We start from the raw sequence: 20,016 nt of genomic DNA, 5'->3' as shown, positions 1-20,016 counted from the left end.
TCCACTGTTTTACTTAAGGATTGTTTCAGAAACACTTCATTGAAACACTTTCTGCACATCTGTAAGCTATTTTTGTGCTCAGTATTTGTCTTAAATAGCACTGTGTTAAGCCTTACTGATTTTTTTAAACAGATATGGAACAATATTAATATAATTTGAGTACTTTTCTATTTAACTCCTTTTTCTTTTTAACTTTTGTAACAAACTCTGCTTAACAACAACAATTGGGGAGGAACTTGCTGCAGTTTGTATTATTATCATACTAATTTATTAAACATTTATCAAACTATGCATTTTATTTTGAATAATAAATTTGTGATGTTTTATGCATTGGTAATGTTGTGACAATGAAAATATTATATGATCAGCTTTTCATTTGTTTTGTATTTTCATAACTTGACATTAAGTGTTGTTGGCATGATGAAATTTGATAAAGGATATTTAACATGATTTGTTGATTGAAAGATTTTTTTTTCAGATGGAACATAAAAATGAGAATTAATTTAACATATTTCCATAGCTTTGACATTAGACAGTAAAAGAAACATTTTAAGATCAAAACAAACTTGTTTAAAGAAAATGTTATTTGTTGTTTTAAATTTTTACATGATTCATGTAAATAGTAAAAGTGGCACAATCACAAGTTAAACATCAAACTTTGGTTGAGGGTAGTACTTTACGTATGCATTGCATTAAAGTGGGAATGTGATGGCAAACAAGTTTCTGTGACATTTCTCTTGTAGGAAGAATTTAACTAATCTAAAGTGTAGTTCATATAAAGTTGTAAAAATACAGTTAATGGCATTGAGCTTATTGCTTACTATTTAAATTTTAGACAATGGTTTCAGTGTTCCATATTCTCTTTTTTGAGTTCACTGGGACAGTGAGGAAAATTAGACTTTTTCATCTTTATAAACAAATTTTGCCTTCTTGAATTATTGAAATCTTATTTTCTAATGGGTAGTGCACCTGAGAATATCACAAGTGTATGCAGTGAAGACACTATTGGACCTGCCTTTGTTTGAGATTAGGGTATTTTACGATTTATATGCACTGCAAATTCAGTGTTTTATTTACGTTCATTATACATACATACACATATATAAAGCTGACATTTTTCGAATATTTCATCTTGCTGCAAGGGACTTAGATTCAAGTTAGAATAACAAACAGCTTGCAAGATTTGCTACATATAAAGTGTGTTAAAAACTTATCCAACTTGAATACATATCATAATTCAAAATTTTAACATGTATGTTTAAAAAAATACTGATTCAAAAGAGGTGTTGCACATTTAAGATGTGCAAACATGGATGAAGGATGAGCAAATTATATTCAATGAAGGTAATGCTTTTTCGAGTAAAAATAAGGAAGAACATGTTATAACCGAAATGAACAGATATTCAGAGTGACGAAGATAAGACTACTAGTACTAAGTATAACACATTGTTCACTGTTAAAAAGTACAGTTTAGGACTATCTTGCTTTATAAAGCTGAATATATACCAAAAAACATTTTATAACTAGAAGAACTCGTAATAAAAAGACTGTTTTTTACAATAGTTAAGCAAACATAAATACAGAATAGTGCCAAAGAAACAACGATTCTTTTCTTTAGAGCAACGCCCCTCGCTAGTACAACGGTATGTCTACGGATTTACAACGCTAAAATCAGGGGTTCGATTCCCCTCGGTGGGCTCAGCAGATAGCACGATGTAGCTTTGCGGTAAGAAAACATACACACTAAATAGGGCAAAAACGATAGGTTGTAGAACCACACGAACGTCAGTACGTGTGGAATCACGGCGCATGACAAGCAATTGGTTCCAAACGACACCAATGTCCATGTGCACTCTCCTAAGAAGAGCCGTTGTTTCCCGAATATACGACACAGATCCATTTTATCTCTGTTTATTTAAGTAGTGTAGAAAATAAGAAGGAAATAGTTTTTTCGTAATGAGCACAATATATTTTTTACTTATTTTTTTATATTTCATAGATGTTTACGTCGTACATTTTGTAATAAGTAGGTAATCCACGTAATTTATTCTAATAATTACTTAACCTTTAAGTGGTAATAAAGGAAAAAATGCAAAAAAAAAGACACGTTAAACCACAAGATACAGGTGTGGTCCATGCTACAAGTATTGCCATCAGATTTATATGAATTTAAAAGTAACAATAGTAATACAAAAAAGAACAAACAAAACAAAGTCATGGTCCTGCGGTGTGAAGAAGAACTGGCCAGGTTTTCATTTTAAAACAGTGTAAATAGTAAATAGATTATCAAATTTTACACGACAAGTTACATTAAAAATATTAATACTTCATTCAAACCCGTCTATAACCCTGGTTGTTTTGGGATTGATAGCAACGGTTTTGCCGGTTACTACCACGTAACACTTCATTTTATAATGAAGATCTAATCCAGGTGTTCTTCGCGGGACGGAACGTTTTTGTTTACGTAATGGCTGGCGTACGTAAATGTAAAACAAACTGTCCATATTCAAAACTGGCAAACATAATTACATGGGAAATGTATATTACTGAAAGAAATAAAGCCTCTGTTTTTTTAATCACTTGTTTGTTTGGGGAATATTACCCACATTATAATATTCTACGATCATGTAGAATGAAGGATTTAGAGTCGTTATTGAAATAAAATATTTTGTGCCTACTTGGTCGTGACTTTATCGTAACACTGGTTTATTAATCGTAGCTGTATATTTATTTTGCTAAGTTATCGCTGGGTGGTATGCAATAAAACAGTAAAATTTTATATCGTAATAACCATTCATTATATTTTAACTAAGCTTAAGAATATAGTTTTAGAGGTAATAGCGCCTCCTTGCTGCATAAGCACCAGCATTTTAAGTGAACTGACTAAACATCACTATAATGAACTAGGATACATATTATTCGCATGCGCAGTGAGAGGGTGGACAGAAACCTCTGCTGCAGTTGTTTATACACCAAACGTCCATTCCTGGAACTCTCTTCCAAATACTCACGGGATAGCATATTTTCCTTCTCCCATGAGGGCGTTGTAGTGGCGGAGCCTGGTTGGTGACTAGTTTGGGCTTTTCTGTAATTGGTTTTGGTTTACTTGTGGGCCTTATATGAGGTCTGCGAGTAGGTCTCCAGACTCGTTTTGTGGGAGTAGGTAAGGAGAACGTTTCTGGTTGTTGAGGTCTTATAGGGTCAAATTTACCCCCCTGAATAGTGACATCAGCACATCCTCGGAAAGTTTCTTGTGGACCACATCCTACCTTCTGTGAACCATCTTCACACGTGCCCCAGTTATTTCCTGTAAAGATTAAACCAGTCTGAGAAAGAAGAATCGCCTTGTCACTTTAAACAGTAACAACGCAGATAAAAAACAAAAACAGTTTTAAAAACTGATAACCTTGATTATAATTCTTTAATTTCATAGAACTTCGTGAATATATTCATTTAAAAAGTTATTTTCATGAAAAATAGTTTTCACATGTGAAACACTTATCGACACAAGACAGATAATTTTGCTGAATATAAAGTATAACAATTATTTTTAAACACACACCTACATACTCGTATGTTACAACTGTTTGTAATCATTTTAAAGCCTGTCAGTTAAGGTATTCGATTCCCAGACTGGGGGTTGTAAGATTGAAACCCGTTCCCAAACATGCTTACTCAGCGATGTTAAGTCCTAGGGCTTATAATGCTAAAAGTCAGATTTCGATACTCACATTGAGCAGAGCACAGATAACCAGCCTATTCTGTAGTATTGCGCTTACAAACAAACAAAAATCAACCTACCGGCAGTATAAGTCCACTGGAACACGCACTGGGTGCAGGTGAGTCCAGAAGGGAGTCGAAGCTGGACACTGTAAGTCTCTGCTCGATTGTTAGGCACGATATACTTATAGCCTGATCCATCCGCTAGGGCAAGTGGATAACGATCTAGACATTCCTGGGTAGCCACCTTTCTGGGGTTATTATTGGGACATAGTTTAAATTCGAAGAAACCTTTATGATTCGCTGTTAACTGCACCTTGACTGTGATTTCCTGTGAAATAGTGGAACTTAAGTTTAAACAAGTCTTTTAACGCATCAGTTTACTGTCTCTTTCAGTCAACCGAAACAAATTTAAAATAGAAGAAGAAAGTTGTTAAACACGACAAGAATTAAGAAGGCAGACTGTTATATAGCTTTGAATTTGCAATACGACATTCTTTTCAGAGTTATAGAAATACTCATCTTGTGACAGCAAGATTGGATGTGACAATATCAATAGATTAAGTTTACTGTCGTTGTTTGTTATTAAGCACAAAGCTACACAAAGGGCTATCTGTGCTTTGCTCAACACGGGTATCGAAACCCGGTTTTTAGCAGTATAAGTCCACAAACATATCACTTTGCCACTGAGGGGCTAAGTTCATTGAAAAAAAAAAAGATAATGTACTTAATATTGGTTAAAACCAGAACATACGTGGGCTGAAATATCGGGTAAGTTAATTTGTTTGTTTGTTTTCTTTTAGCAAAACCACAACGGCTATCTGCTCAGCCCACCGAGGGGAATCGAACCCCTGATTTTAGCGTTGTAAATCCGGAGACATACCGCTGTACTAGCGGGGGGCCGGGTAAGTTAAAGCTATTATCATAATTTTTCATGTAAAATCAATAAAAACTATTTTCATTTATTGCAATCCGCTTTTCACTTATGACAGTTAAAGACTAGCAGTTTAAGGAAGTTGCAAACTGGTTAACAGATCGACCAAATACTTACCATCAAGCATTTCAAATAAGAATATTGTCAGAACATTGTTTTTCTGTTAACGAAATGAAGACCAGATAATCACATTTTATATGAATGAGCACCGACTGGAATTTCACTTCATAGAGTAAGTGTATCGACTTCAATGAAACTCTCGGCATGTTATGAATGAAGTATTGTCTGACAATATTTCTCTTTAGTGATAAATGCATGTAACTATGAATCATAATTCCAAGCGTGAGAAGTTTCAAGTTTTAGTGTGTTATGTAGTAGTAAAATATCAAGTTTGTTTGTAAGAATATATCATCTCTTCTATATGAAGTAAATACATAAAGGTTAATATATATAGCCTTCACAGTTTGTATATTGTATCCGTTCAAAGAGAAAGCAGAACATATGTAGCCCCTGTAATCTAGTTATACTACTGCTTGCCATATATCTAAACAGTGTGATTTTAGGTCAGATATCGTGTTATTATGCTATTCATATATCATGACTTAATTTCTTTACACGTTTTTCTTAATACAATAGGTTTAGCAATCTGCCAGTCGCAGTTTAGTCGTCCTACCAAACATGCTCACCCTTTCAGGCGTGGGAGCGTTATAATGCGACGGTCAATCCCACTATTCGTGGGTAAAAGTGTGGCTCAAGAGTTGACTGTGGGAGGAGATGACTAGTCGTCTTCCATTTAGTCTTTCATTATTAAATTAGGAACGATTAGCACAGAGAGCTTTTTTTTTTTTAATTTCGCACAAAGCTACTCGAGGGCTATCTGTGCTAGCCGTCCCTAATGTAGCAGTGTAAGACTAGAGGGAAGGCAGTTAGTTACCACCACCCACCGCCAACTCTTGGGCTACTCTTTTACCAACGAATAGTGGGATTGACCGCCACATTATAACGCCCCCACGGCTGAAAGGGCGAGCATGTTTGGCGCGACGGGGATGCGAACCCGCGACCCTCAGATTACGAGTCGCACGCCTTAACACGCTTGGCCATGCTGGGCCCCACAGATAGCTCTCGTGTAGCTTTGCGCGCAATTCTTAACAAACCAAACTTAATACATATACCATTAATCAAGGTGTAAACAATTCAAGAGTAATTGAACTATGGGAATATATATTTTAAAGATACCAGACACACACAGTAATTTCGCTTTCCTATACCTTATTTGGTAGTGAAGATCAGAGAAACCTTTTATTCCGAACCATTTTAAAAGCATAAATATTTCGTAATGATGAATGACATGAGATTGTGTAATATGTAACCTTGTACACTTTGAAATCATGTACGTAAAAACACTTCTTTTGAGAAGTTGCGTGTGGGAAAAACAGATGTTGTTGTATCTCACGAGTCCTGATAACCAGTGTATCATGTTTGGAAAGTCAAAGTTTACACTTAAAGTAAGCTTATGATTTAACTGACGTTGTTACAAGAATTTTGACAACAAAACAAATGTTTCTACCAGACAGCCTTCTCAGAATAATTATCAACATGAGAGTGTTGACAGTCACTTCTCGGGTTTTAATTTTTTAATTATTGAAATAATAGAACATCTATTGATTTTATCATCCACTTGAAAAGTGAAATATCCACAACTTGGAATGTCGCCATAAGCAATGTGGCAAATGAGGCATTTGCCCACTAATAATTTTGGCAGTAAAGCTTTTTCTAAGGCATTATTTTGACAACTTTTGTCACTAAACGATATTAATCCATGCTAATTCCTGTCTTTATGCAATGATTTTAAACCAAGTATTACATACAAGAAACACTACAAACTCAATAACATTTATAATATTTAAATGTAAGTATGTAACAAAAATCGTTTCATTACTTCGATGTTTTTTTATTGGTTAATAGCGATCAGACTCGAGACGATTGCAATTTTTTCATGCATAATTTATTTAGTCGGAATGTCTGTTTCCGTTTAAATTGCTCCCGCTGATATAGCGGTAAGTCTACAGATTAATAATGCTAAAATTAGAGGCTCGATTCCCCTCAGTGGGCTCAGCAGATAGCCTGATGTGGCTTTGCTATAAGAGAAATACACACACAAACACATCCGTTTGAATTACAAATAGTAACCAGATAAAAATAATGGGATTTTAAGAACCTACAAAAAGGGATCATAAAAAAGTAAGGAAACGAGTCTGGAATTACTTGGAATAGTCAAATTATTGGCTTGTAGTTTGAGTAAATTATATCTATGGTAACTCCAGCCTCATTTAATTATTTTTATGATTCTATTTGCAGCTTTCAAAATTCCCATTTTTTTTATTTATCTTCTTTCCTGGCCTTTTTATGCTCAATTATGGGCAAATGATTACTTGATATAGTAGTTAACTTTATATATTGTAATGAAAATAAACATAGTCAGTAGTTAGCTGATACGGTTTATGATGATTTACTGTATCTATTGACTATTTGATCGCATTGCTTTGGAAGGTGAGATGTTAAGTTGCATCTGAAGATTGTCATGGAGATTTGTTTGAAAATATAGTGAGCATTCATAGTTTTGTGTAACTACAATCTCTATATATAATTCATAGCAATGGGCAAGTATATGACTAGACGTCAATCCCTACGAAGTACGTGTAAATTTTATTAGTGTATTCTATGAATGCGTGTAATAATATATAAGATTTTGTGTTTTAATTTTTTTTTACTCCTTCACTTTGTGCGTAATAATGGGATTGACTTCTTGAAGATATCGATTGTATAGCGTTTAAAGCTTTGAGTATATACAGGTTCATCTATTACTTATTGGCTGACAATTCCTGTTTCACCCTGTACTTAAGCTTTTAAAAGGAACATCTTATTTTTTAAGAAGTTAACTTCAAAGCGTAATTATAGAATCGAATCACCTACACTAGAGATGCGCGCTTTTTTATGCACTTTTATATGCGTGCAAGCTTAAAGTGTTGCCTGAACTCAATCTTTACTGTTTAAGGTGGTCTTTTGCCCAAACTTTCTGTTAGGGCTTTGGGTAATTCCTTGTGATGCCTATCATGATCCAATTTCGTGTTATTATTGCAAGTATATTCAATGAAACACTTGTTTTAGAAATGTAATATTTATGTGAATTGATTTCTCATTTCCGTGAGCTATAATATGTAATCGTATTAAACTCTAAGATAATAAAAGAATACAAATCTTATACTGATTGTATAAACACAGTTAAGGTGTTGCAAAACACATCCTTCGTAATAATTTCTCTTCAATGCACTTATTTAAGAAAGTGATGATAGACACGGTCATAACTTCTAATTTAATGACATTTTATAATGGTTCCTTGTTCCACCACTGAAAGTTTGTTTTTCAGTTTCCTGCCAACCAATGGCACAGAGGTTATGCCTCGGGATTTACAACACTAAAATCAGGGTTTCCACATCTTTAGTGGACAGAGCACAGAAAGCTCATTGTGCAGCTTTGTGCTTAGTTAAAAACAAACAAAAACAAAACAAATTCTCACACCCCTGTCTTGTCGACAATTAAAAATAGTTTACGAGCTACTCCAAGTTTTCAGTAAAATAAAAACAGAACAATTTGCAGGTTTAAGTTAATAAACTTTGTTCCTAAATGTGATTGGAAAGTTTTAAACAGATACAACAAAAATTATTGTTCAATTCTAGGTACTGAAAAGATGAAAGAAAAATTAGTTTCAATTCCTATGTTAAAAATATGCAAAAGGAAGGCTGTTATTAAAGTCCACTATGGACAAGATATAACTGAAAGTTTGTTATATAATTTAAGGTAATCAATAGATTTAAAATATATTCTATTATTCAAATGTTAAAAAGAAGAATTAGAAAGATCTGTCTTATTTACTCTGGAGTTAAAAGCGTTTTGTAGTCTCCATTTCAAGAAGAAATGATAGCTCTTTCAAATTGCATCTACGAACAGTGCGATAAAGCACGTTAAAAAAATCTCTCTTATGTGAGCCCGTATGTATTATTTTCGTTTTGAAAACTTTATCACCAGTGTGATGTTGCATAACGGAAAACCACTTCATAATGTTACATTACACAAATGACTGTAATACTATAATGAGATAATCGAGCATTTTTAAGTACAAATGATGTTGGTTACGCTTGATTTCAAGTCGAAATGAAATAAATATATTTACAGCGCAGAAGTATTCAATATTGTTGTAATAAGTATTATTATAGTAAGTAATATTTAATCATGGTGACACCGTACTGTTGCTCGGTGGTTTAGTGGAAAGTCTGAGGGCTTATAATGCTGAATAACGAAACAAGAACCATGTTGTTTATTTATGGTAATATTGTTCCTCATTTTGGTAATCTATATAAGAAATTATTCATAGCATTTCGTTTTCATTCTTCGTAATTAAACACAAAAATGTAAGATCTTAGTGACAGTTTATTTTGTAGTATGTATTTGGAGTGATAACTTGACGTTCAACCACATCAGCACTGCACGTTAAGGAAGATACTCAGTAATAGAACACTCAGTATTTTATTAAACATTACTTTAATTCTTATAAATAGCATAACAAAACCTTACCTGTCCGCTTTGATATTTTCTTACGATAATTCCTTTCCCATAAACACCTCCTGCCTCATTTTTTCGAGGTTGTGGATCGTTCCATGCATCTCCACATATTCCACATTTCCCACCATTTCTTTCCATTGGACCTAAATAACAATAAATGTTCATATATGAAGTTTAACTATTAGCTTCTGTTACTAACTAAGATACTCGCAAGCTTTCTTTTTTAGTGCACTTCAATTACATGTTTAGTTTCTTCAGTATGTTATGTTTCATTCGATCTTTCATAGATTAGTTTTCATCCATTGGTTCTAGAAATCGGATAGAGTTTTTTTGTAAGTAACACGCGTTTACGTAAATTTCTTTTGAAAATTATCGTTCCTCTAGTTTTGAAGGACTCAAATGGAATTACGTATTCCAGTTATTTCCTATGTTTACTAGTTTTATTGTAATTTCTGCTAATATTCCTTTGATAATTTTAAATTTGTTGACTGCATTATATAATACTCAATAATGACAATGTGGTGCACAAATAACGACACTTCATTAAGATACTCATCTTTATGTTTTACCTGTTGTAACACTCAGTGTAAAGGACTGACTTAAAGAAAAAACACGATTAACTGCACTGTTAATGATATTTTGCTTATATTTTTTGTAGTGTGGCTCACGTTGTTAGGAAAACTACAATAAACGAAGTCATGAACCCGTAAATAATTTAATGCAAAAAGAGTTTAAAAAATGTGTTTTAAAAAGGCTGATATGACATGGAAACTGCCTCTAATTCTAGAGTTAAGTACGCAAAACTATGGTTGTGCGTTTTAAGCCACCTAATATACTCATTAACCAATTTAGTAGCAGATGGTTGGTGGAAGACGGTTAGATATGGTTACTTTCTGCAAAGTTTATTTGCCATGTAGTTCACTGACTTATCATCAAGCATTTCAAATAAGAATGGCCCGGCATGGCCAGGTGGGTTAAGGCGTGCAACTCGTAATCTGAGGGTCGCGGGTTCGCATCCTCGTCGCATCAAACATGCTCGCTTTTTCAGCGGTGGGGACGTTATAATGTGACGGTCAATCCCACTATTCGTTGGTAAAAGAGTAGCCCAAGAGCTGGCGGTGGGTGGTGATGACTAGCTGCCTTCCCTCTAGTCTTACACTGCAAAATTAGAGACGGCTAGCGCAGATAGCCCTCGAGTAGCTTTGCGCGAAATTAAAAACAAAACAAAACATTCAAATGAGAATATTGTCAGAACATTGTTTTTTCGTTGACGGTTTATTTTAAATTATCTAATGAAAATCATTCAACGTCCAGTTCGTAGAACTATAAAAAATTAGTTTATTTCCTCCTTTAATGTTTCTAGAGATTTAAACACTTTAGTAACTCGTAGGCCACGTTTACAAATGACGCTAAATGTAACTCACTAGCGTGAAAAAATAATTTTATTGTATACAAAGTAACTCAATATGCGCAATAACTAGAATAGATTCAAATACTTTATTAAAAATGAAAACGCCATGTCAGATTCACTCCACCAGCTGAAACAACTATATATAGTCTCAACAACCTCTTTATTTATCCATTGTTTTACACCTTAACAAACCCTCTATGTACATGAATAACCTACCTTCAACTTTACTGTAAAATTCTGATATCAAATGCTTTTAGAATTTCCTAAGTGCTACAAGTTTTTCTTGATATTAATATCATAACGACTGTTTAATTTTATCACTAAATGACTTAAGGTCATTCTCGGATAAAGTAATGTATGGAGTTCTGTAATTTTTCTACCTATTCTGTATACGTCTTTTCTGCGTGACTATTTCCTAGATAGCAGTATAAAAAGTCCAATAACACCTTAAATTTTCTTCCGAACGTTAATGTTTCGTGTATTGCTGTACAATAACTCATCAGTAACAGTGGAAGATCTTGACGCTGCGTTTTCTGATGTTTGGACATATACGTGGCTAATTGATTTGACAGTGCATGCTTGTATCTCTTCACTATGTTGTAAGAAGATGAATTAAGAACTGTTCTTCTGGTCTTTTCAATCCCAAGGACATGATATATTTTTGCGAATAAGTTTGATTTAAAATTCCATCTTTTATCGCAATAGGGTTTCATAGGCACATCAAATCTTGAGACAAAATCACTGATGAGTTTCCTTGTTAGAGCATTTACTCTCTGGTTAGGTACGACATATTATCTTGGACATTTCGTGAAATTGCCTATTATGTATCAATTATCGTTGTTACTCTGGGGCAAAGGACCAAGCGCATTGACAACAATTCTCTCAAGTGTTGTTCCAACACAATACTGCTGTAGTTATTCATGCTGTTTTTTTCATGGACCCTTTCTTCACAGCAGAATTCACATATTTTATACAAATTCCGTACAAATCCCTGATACCTAGTCTAGTAGAAGTGTTCATGTACTTACTGCAGTGTCTTCGTCAATACTAAGTGTCCGACTGTTGGAAGGTTATGGAGATAACAATGTGTTTCAAAATGCAGAAATATCAACTGTCCATTGATCTCTCCTCATTTCAACTATCATAAACTCTCTTGTAAGCGTAAGGAATTCAACGCGCCTATTACATCCTGGGTTTCGAGCAGTTTGAAGTAACTGTTTACTAGAAGGGTTTTCTATGTTAATTTTGACCTCCATGAATAATTGCTTTTATACTCGCATTTCTTGATTTTTGTGTCTAGGCAGATCTCAGTTGACTTTTGGTCAACATCAATTTTTCATCACCGATTGTGAATGCCACTTCGTGAACTACAGTTGTTGAACTTTAGATTAGTATTTTTTTCTATTCTGTGCTTCTATTTTTGAATGATATGCCAATATTTTCATGGTTCTGTCAAGAGCGATGCACAATATTAAAGTGTACTCCTAAAAAATTTGGAGTTTTGCTATTTGACCTAATAGATTAAAAAATGCATCAGCTACTTAATGATACATGATCAATTCAGAGCATAAAATTCTGTTCCCACAGATAAAGATGGAAATGACTCAGGGCTCAAATAACACTTAGTAGGTCTTTTCTACCTTGTTGATGTATTTCTTAATTTTTCAATGTTGTAATTACAGCTAATCTGTACTTCTCCAATCTTGTTGTAATCTCTTTCTGTATATCTCTTTTAGCTTCATTAATCTTGTCTTCAATAAGATTTTTTTTCCATTTAATTTTCCTCTAAAAAGTACGTCTCCTTTTCTTAACTCATACCTTAAGTTCCAATCACCTTCTTCCACGTATCATATTTTAACCTTCTATCACTTCTAGAATCCTGTCCTGTTCCTCTAATTTATAATCTTTTGCTTCCCGGTCTTCTTTTAATTTTCTGTATTCTTTCTTTAAATTTTGTCTTAATAATTTCACCATATCAAGCAATACTCCACTGTCATTCATTGACCTCGTGGTCACCATCTTCACCGTGTGAAGTTCAACTCAATTATATTCAAGGTTTTATTTTTAAAAATAATTATTCTTTCGGTACTAGTGCTGTAACGTTTCTCTTTCATTATCAGGTTTTTTAAATTATCTTGTAAAAATAATTCATAGTACAGTCCACGCAATAATAATAAATTAGTTCCTTTTGTCTTTGTTTCTGCAAATGTAAATATCGTAGTAAGTAGTAGGCCACATTTACAGCTACTTTAACTGTATCACACTTACTAAAAACAGACAAACAACTATAGCTTATACAAATAAATTCGGAATGTACAATAGCTAACATAATCTAAATACTTCACTAAAAAACAAAACAAAAAACGGTTCGGTTTGTTTTGGATTTTGCGCAAAGCTACATGATGGTTATCTGCGCTAGCCGTCCCTAATTTAGCAGTGTAAGATTAGATGGAAGGCAGCTAGTCATTACCACTCACTGCCAACCCTCGGGCTACTCTTTTACTAACGAATAATGGGATTGACCGTAAAATTATAACGCCCCCACGGCTGAAAGGGCAAGCATATTTTGGTGTGACGGGGATTCGAACCAGCGACCCTCGGATTACAAAAGAACGGACCAATTCATTGTACAGGCTACAAACTATTATTTATCCTCAGCATTCTCTTTTTTGAGGCCGAATTTACTAGAAAATATTGACGTCAATTTGTTTATAATTTTTTGCGTGTTGTCTTATCTTAATGTCGTCATTACGACCTGCAGATCCCTTCTAGTTAGCATCTAAATTATAACATTACAAATGTAGGTTGTAACAATATCTATATAAATTCATATACTTCGTGCTTTGTAGTTAACTTTTAATATTTAATGAAATTCTAGACGTGATTTTAATACTGAAATCTTAGTCTAGTTGTCTGTTGTTGTTGCCTCCCAGTGGCACAGTATGTCTGCGGACATACAACTATAGAACTGAGTTTCGATACCCATGGTGGACGGATCACAGATAGCCCTTTGTGTAGCTTTGTGCTTAATTACAAACTGTTTTTATTTTGTTCGCTTTATCTCCTTATTTACATGAAATATGATAACAGATATTGATCAACACATTATTTTCGGATTCCCTTGACGTTAGCTCAACACGTTCCTCTTTTTGTGCCTTTTATTATTATTATTATTTTTCGTATTCGCGTCTCACCTTACTTCGTTTACCTTTATCACCAGATATTAACAATAACAAAACAATTTATTAAAGTAATTGAGAAATTATTTGTTGTTTTTGTAAAAGTTCAAAAATATTGACGTTTTATACCTTTGCAGTCCTAGAGACCCTCTGAGAATTCAGTTTGCGAATCATGACACTTTATTTAGCAGTAAATGAAATGACATTTCCAACTGTTACTTCAGTACAATATGAAACGTCATTCATGTAACGTGAGTGGACTGTGTGTTTTGCAAACTAACGTAATATTTCAGATATCAATTACTTGGTGTTAATTAAATATATCTTATTTTCCACGTCTTTTATAACTTGGTATTGGGCCTTTTTACATTCAATGCATATGGAAAGGCCGGTCCCTGTCAATAAATTTTATTTAAATTATCCGTTGGTATCAGCGCCTGTGCAATAGTGCAATAACCTAGTCAAGGTCTAACTAACGTTTTACTTCATAATTTTTTTATTTCTAGTCTAATTTTCTTCTTGGCTGCTTGAGGGTATTTGGTGGGAAAGAAAGTTGCGTGAAGCACAGTTTTGAGTTTTAATTCAAAAACATATGTAGTCCATGTTGTGGGACTGAAACCATTATGCAAAACTCTCAGCTAGTCAGTATAAAAACTAAAATATTAAAGTTCAAGGGCGAATCAGTATGAAAGATTGAATAATTAATTCTCAGGAAAAAATATTCTGACAACACTGTGCGGTAGTTTTTATGTTTGTTTTAATGTAAAACGGGGCTATTTGCGTTCTGTTCACCACGGAATCGAACCCTATAATTTAGTGTTGGAAGTTTGTCAACATGTCGATAGCCAACTGGGAGACAAGAATAGTCGTGTGATTTGTTTTTCTTCTATTTTTAAGGTTTATTCAAATTTTAATTTTTAACCACTAGGGAGTCACTAGATGATATTAGGGTATAGAAAGCTTAAGTTGGTAAATAATGATTGTTTGTTAATGTGTGTGCGATATTACATCTCGATAAGACTAATAATTAACTTTTACCATTCTTTGTTTACCCTACCGATCTACTGAGCGAAAAGGTCTAAATCGGTAGAAAATAGAAAGTATGTGTTTTAATTCGTAGTCACTTGATGCTGCGAGAAATTTTGTTTTCGGTCATATATATATATACACAAGTGTTGTCAAAACTTTAATGTCATTAATTCGCTAAGTATTTCGGTCATAACGTATACTAAAACTTTGAAGTATTTAAGTAAATTAACTATTCTAATCACGGACTGAAGCTTTGATTCTACTGATACAGACTAATATCAGACTAAGATGTAGGCTTCACTTATACGTTATCCATACTGATCGTGGGTTATGCTAAAATTGACATCACCGAATCACTAAACACACCGAATGGACTGTAGTAAATTCACTAGTAACACTGAATGCACTGTAATAAATATAAAAATAGTAATTAATGAAAGCTTTATAAGAAGGTAAAAGTGATCTTATCGGAGGTTACAAGATAAGATTATTATTATTATTATGTAGTGATTGGATAAAGGCCTTTGACTTATACTGATGAAGACATCAGAACGAGAAGACACAAGTTTAAGATCTGGAAAAGACATTAAGCTCTAGTTAATGCAGTATTATTTCTATAAGAGAGTGAGTGGCTTAAGGCAAGAGTTGATAGAGACAATAGTGGAGGGTGGCACCACGAAAGCATAAAATGAGTAATCGATAATTTCTTGAAAATAAAGAGTTGGTTTACGATTTTGCTTTTGTTCTCGAGAGACTTTGAAAGACAAGATGGTATTCTGTTGCCTGTTTTGTGTGTAATTTATTCTTTGAAGACATTTGAAAAAGAACTTTGTAAAAAAATACCGACACTGATTTTATTACTCGTAAAACTATTGTTCTCTATAGGAAATCAATGATAATATGATTTCACAGTTTCGTCGAATAACTTGAAAGGAACATGATTTATAGAAAATGAAAAAAGGCTGAATATGGACCAAAGTTTGTTTGACCTATTTTACTGGAAGGAAAACAGAAAGTTTCAGCCTCACTTTAAAAAATATTGATGCATCCGCAGAATTTAAATAAAAATTGTCTCAGCAGCAGTATTCCTTAACAACATGTAAATTGAGCTTTGTCTTGAAACCTGTTGCTGTAAGGAACTAATATAATACAATAATGGTATTTCTTATCTTTCATACGACCTCTGTGCTGGTAGTTCTCATGGTACTTTCTATTCTTCATAGATGCTGTCATTTTCCATGGAATTTCTTATCATTTAAATGAGTTCTACACTATATATGTAAAAATGGCTGGTATGGGTACAGAAATCTCTATGTAGAGGAGCTCTACACTATCATATTTTCGGTTATACTAAAGCCCTCAATTAAAAGAAGTGCTGTATAGCTTATTGCTTTTTATAAAAATTACGATTCTCAATAAATGATTATTTTAAAACATTTTTTGTTAAACACAACACACAAAACAATTCATACATACGTTAATATTGTTCAGGGCAATGCTCAAGTTACAAGCGTAATGTGCAAAATATGTTATCAATTTAAAATAAAATTCACGTGGAAAAATATTTAGGAACTGTGGAAATATAAACAACTAAAAGACTTCAGTGAAGATTCATGCATTGGAAACAACAACAAAAAGTAAGCAACGCTACAGCTGAGCGATTCAGAGCTGCTACTACTTGAAGCTTCCTGATAATATGCGAGTTTATTCTCTTATCGGTATAAAACACTGGAGGTAAAGATCAAATGTGTGTACATAAAGTGTTTGAAACGAACTAGTTGTTGCTTTTGCTGGCATTCACAACACAATAACCAAGACCTTGGAACATAATGAAAATTCTACCACAACCGTAATCTAATAGAAACCGAGGTTTTCCTGGGAATCTTATCGCACTGGATGATTCACAGTACCATTATGGGTTTGGCGGGTGCTGACCTCTTGAACTGAGTGTGTGACCAGACGCTGTACGAAGTCAACCAGTTAATTTGGTCACTACCCAAACAAGATAGCAGAAAACATAATTATGTTTAAGACCTTGATGATACCATTGCTTTATGCATGATGATGGTAAATTGCATAAATACATTAAAGATATTTTTATAATTATTTGGATGTTATTTTTTTTATAGCGAGATAATTTTGATGTTACTACACGTACACTGATCTAGTTTCTCTGTTACGTGATAATAAACTACTGTAAATATATTCTGTTAATTTCTTTGTTAGTGTTTTGCAAGTTGCTGTAAGTACAGTCATCTAGTTTTATTGGCTGTTGTTTGTTTACTTCACTAATTTTTGTACAGGTGGTTGTAACAATCGAACATGGTTAGTTTTGTACCAGTGGTTACAATAATCAAACGTCGCTAGTTGTTTTTACTAGTGATTACAATAACCGAACATGGCTAGTTTTTTTTTACACTAGTGATTACGATAACCGAACGTGGATAGTTTTTTTTGTACTAGTGAGTATGGTGGCTAGTTTTTGTATACAAGTGACTACGATAACCGAACATGGTTAGTGTTTATACTAGTGATTATGGTAGCTAGTTCTTTTTTATACTAGTGATTACGATAAGCGAACGTGAGTAGTTTTTTTTTTATACTAGTGATTACGATAAGCGAACGTGAGTAGTTTTTTTTTTATACTAGTGAGTTTGGTGGCTAGTTTTTGTATACAAGTGATTACGATAACCGAATGTAGTGTGACAAGTTAGCAGGCTCTTCAAACGCTGTGCATCTAGGTATATTACCTGTGTCGATAGTGGGTGACAGTTATGCAAACAACAAACTGACGATAAGCGAGTAGCATGACTTCCACTTCATCATATACATGACAGTTTTCATACAGCTCCAGGGACACCACGCGATCTACCTTCCTCCTTCTCTCTTTTTCTTTAAAGTAAAATTTTTTGTGTGTGAAATACTTGGAAGGAGGATGGGAACAAAAGATGTGTTGACCCATTAAACATTATTGGAGGGAGCCAAGCTATCCTCTCTTCTAGTGCAGTATAATATTTTAGTGATATATTTTGAAAAAATTGATTCAGAACTTTAACTTTACATAACGCTATCATGAGCGCCCTCAGGAAGGGGCAAAAGTATTTGACTCCCTTACATTTCACACAAAAAAGTACGTGTTATGAAGTAGACTTAAACTAAAATATTTTTTGTTCAAACTGTAAATTATGTTTGCGTTTAAGCACACATAACATATTATTATAGTCTGTTGACTCACACTGTAAAAGTTGACCCCGACATAAAAATATTTCTGTGGGAGCCCATATCTGCTACAAAGTTACTTGTAATTCTTGATGACGAGAAACACACTTGAAATAAAAATGTATTTCAGAACGACTGGTGTGGGTATCAACACCTATCAATAAAAATATTAATACCTATACCAGCTGTTCTGAGATACAAAGTTAATTGTAGTTAGGAATGTGGTTTTGTGCAACATTATGTAAAATTTCTTTATCAGTATACTTCTTCCTGTGTTAAAGATTTTATCATAGTGTTAGAAAAGTGATTACCCTTATACTGACCAATAGGATTATTTCGTAACATCCAGTAATAGAAGTTTTATATTTGTTGAAAATAACGTATTTAATATATTGTGAGATATCAATCACAAAATTATATATGTATTAAAATTAAAATCTATGTAACACGATTCAGTGTGTGTGTTTGTCACATAACTCCTCTTAAAACACTGTCCGTACTAACCTTTAAATGGTACCAAACGAATCGTCCTAGTCCCGAAGTTCATACAAAGTCGGCCTGGCATGGCCAGGTGGTTAAGGCACTCGATTCTTAATCTGGGAGTCGCGGGTTCGAATCCCTATCACACTAAATATGCTCGCCCTTTCAGCCATGGGGGCGTTATAATGTGACGGTCAATCCCACTATTCGTTGGTAAAAGAGTAGCCCAAGAGTTGGCGGTGTGTTATGATGACTAGTTGTCTTCCCTCTAATTTTGCATTGTTAATTTAGGAACGGCTAGCGCACATAGCCCTCGTGCAGCTTTGCGCGAAATTCAAAACAAACCAATCATACAAAGTTACATTTTTTCGCCCTAGCTCTTGCTTTTTTAACATTAACAGCTGTCTACTGGTTTAGAACTGTAGAAGAACTAATCGATATATTAACAACTTAACAATCACCTACTTGATAACCTCCACAGAAAAGCTCGTTATCGTTATAATTAGGTTGAGTATGGAAGCCGTATCTCCACATGGACGACCTGGACGGTGGGTCAATCAATCTGCCATGTCCAGCTGAGTGGTCAACGTTGGTTATCATCAACAGGCACACAGTCAGGGAAGTAACGCATCTCCAAACCATGGTGTATCAGTTCTTTAAAAAGAAAATTAAAAATACTGTCTGACAAACATTTTCATTGTTTTTGTTGTATTTGTAATAATTTGAACCAGTTACTAACGGTAGCATTTAAGTGAAACTTGCATTCATAGTAGTGATTAACATGGGAAACGTACGTATTTCTTTATATTGCTATATACTGAAATGGAAATTCTTTGCTGTTTTTACTTAAAGTAAAAAGTGAAACATATAACTAGTTATATTTCTGCAGGGATCTCGAAATGTTCCGTTTCAAGAGTAAATAAAACCAAAATCAACAGTAACATGCATTTTATTTGTTGCTTTTGAAGTTCATGTATCATTTTAGTATTTACTGAGTGACAGACAACACACTACTGTACTGTAGTTCAAGTAGTTAAAACAGGTGACCTCCTCCAGGTCAACTTCTATAAACTTCCAAAATTATTTGGTCTTTAGCTAGGACCCATTGAATTAGATTACTGGATTACATTATAAACCAAGTATAATTGTAATATTAAACCCATTAAGTTCAAATAGTGAGTTAGCTTATAAACCAAATAGAAACAAATTGAATTGGAGTACTGTATTAACTTTATACTAACTGTAATTGTATAAAACTCACTAAGTTAGAGAAGTGGATTAACTTATAAATTAAGTATAAATTGTAACATGAAAAACATTATTCATAAGTTCTAGGTTATCGAAGTACGATTGTATAAAATTCATTAAATTCATGTACTGGATTAGTTTATCATCCAAGTATATTTCTAACGTAAAACCCATTG

At 33.7% G+C, this 20,016-nt stretch overlaps 1 protein-coding gene across 1 annotated transcript; it reads right to left on the bottom strand.

The window, feature by feature from the left end:
* Positions 1–1,049: 1,049 nt before the first annotated feature.
* Positions 1,050–19,269, bottom strand: LOC143225968 (uncharacterized). The gene is made up of 4 exons (XM_076456236.1): positions 19,058–19,269; positions 9,287–9,417; positions 3,802–4,051; positions 1,050–3,307 (listed from the first exon to the last, which is right to left on the bottom strand). Exons 2-4 carry the CDS (start codon positions 9,410–9,412, stop codon positions 2,916–2,918), a joined length of 768 nt encoding a protein of 255 aa, XP_076312351.1. The 5' UTR covers positions 9,413–9,417; positions 19,058–19,269; the 3' UTR covers positions 1,050–2,915.
* Between the last annotated feature and the right edge of the window lie 747 nt (positions 19,270–20,016).

The sequence above is a fragment of the Tachypleus tridentatus genome, chromosome 9 (assembly GCF_004210375.1).
Source record: "Tachypleus tridentatus isolate NWPU-2018 chromosome 9, ASM421037v1, whole genome shotgun sequence".
Taxonomy (NCBI): Eukaryota; Metazoa; Arthropoda; class Merostomata; order Xiphosura; family Limulidae; genus Tachypleus; species Tachypleus tridentatus.
This window is presented reverse-complemented; position numbering and strand designations above follow the sequence as displayed.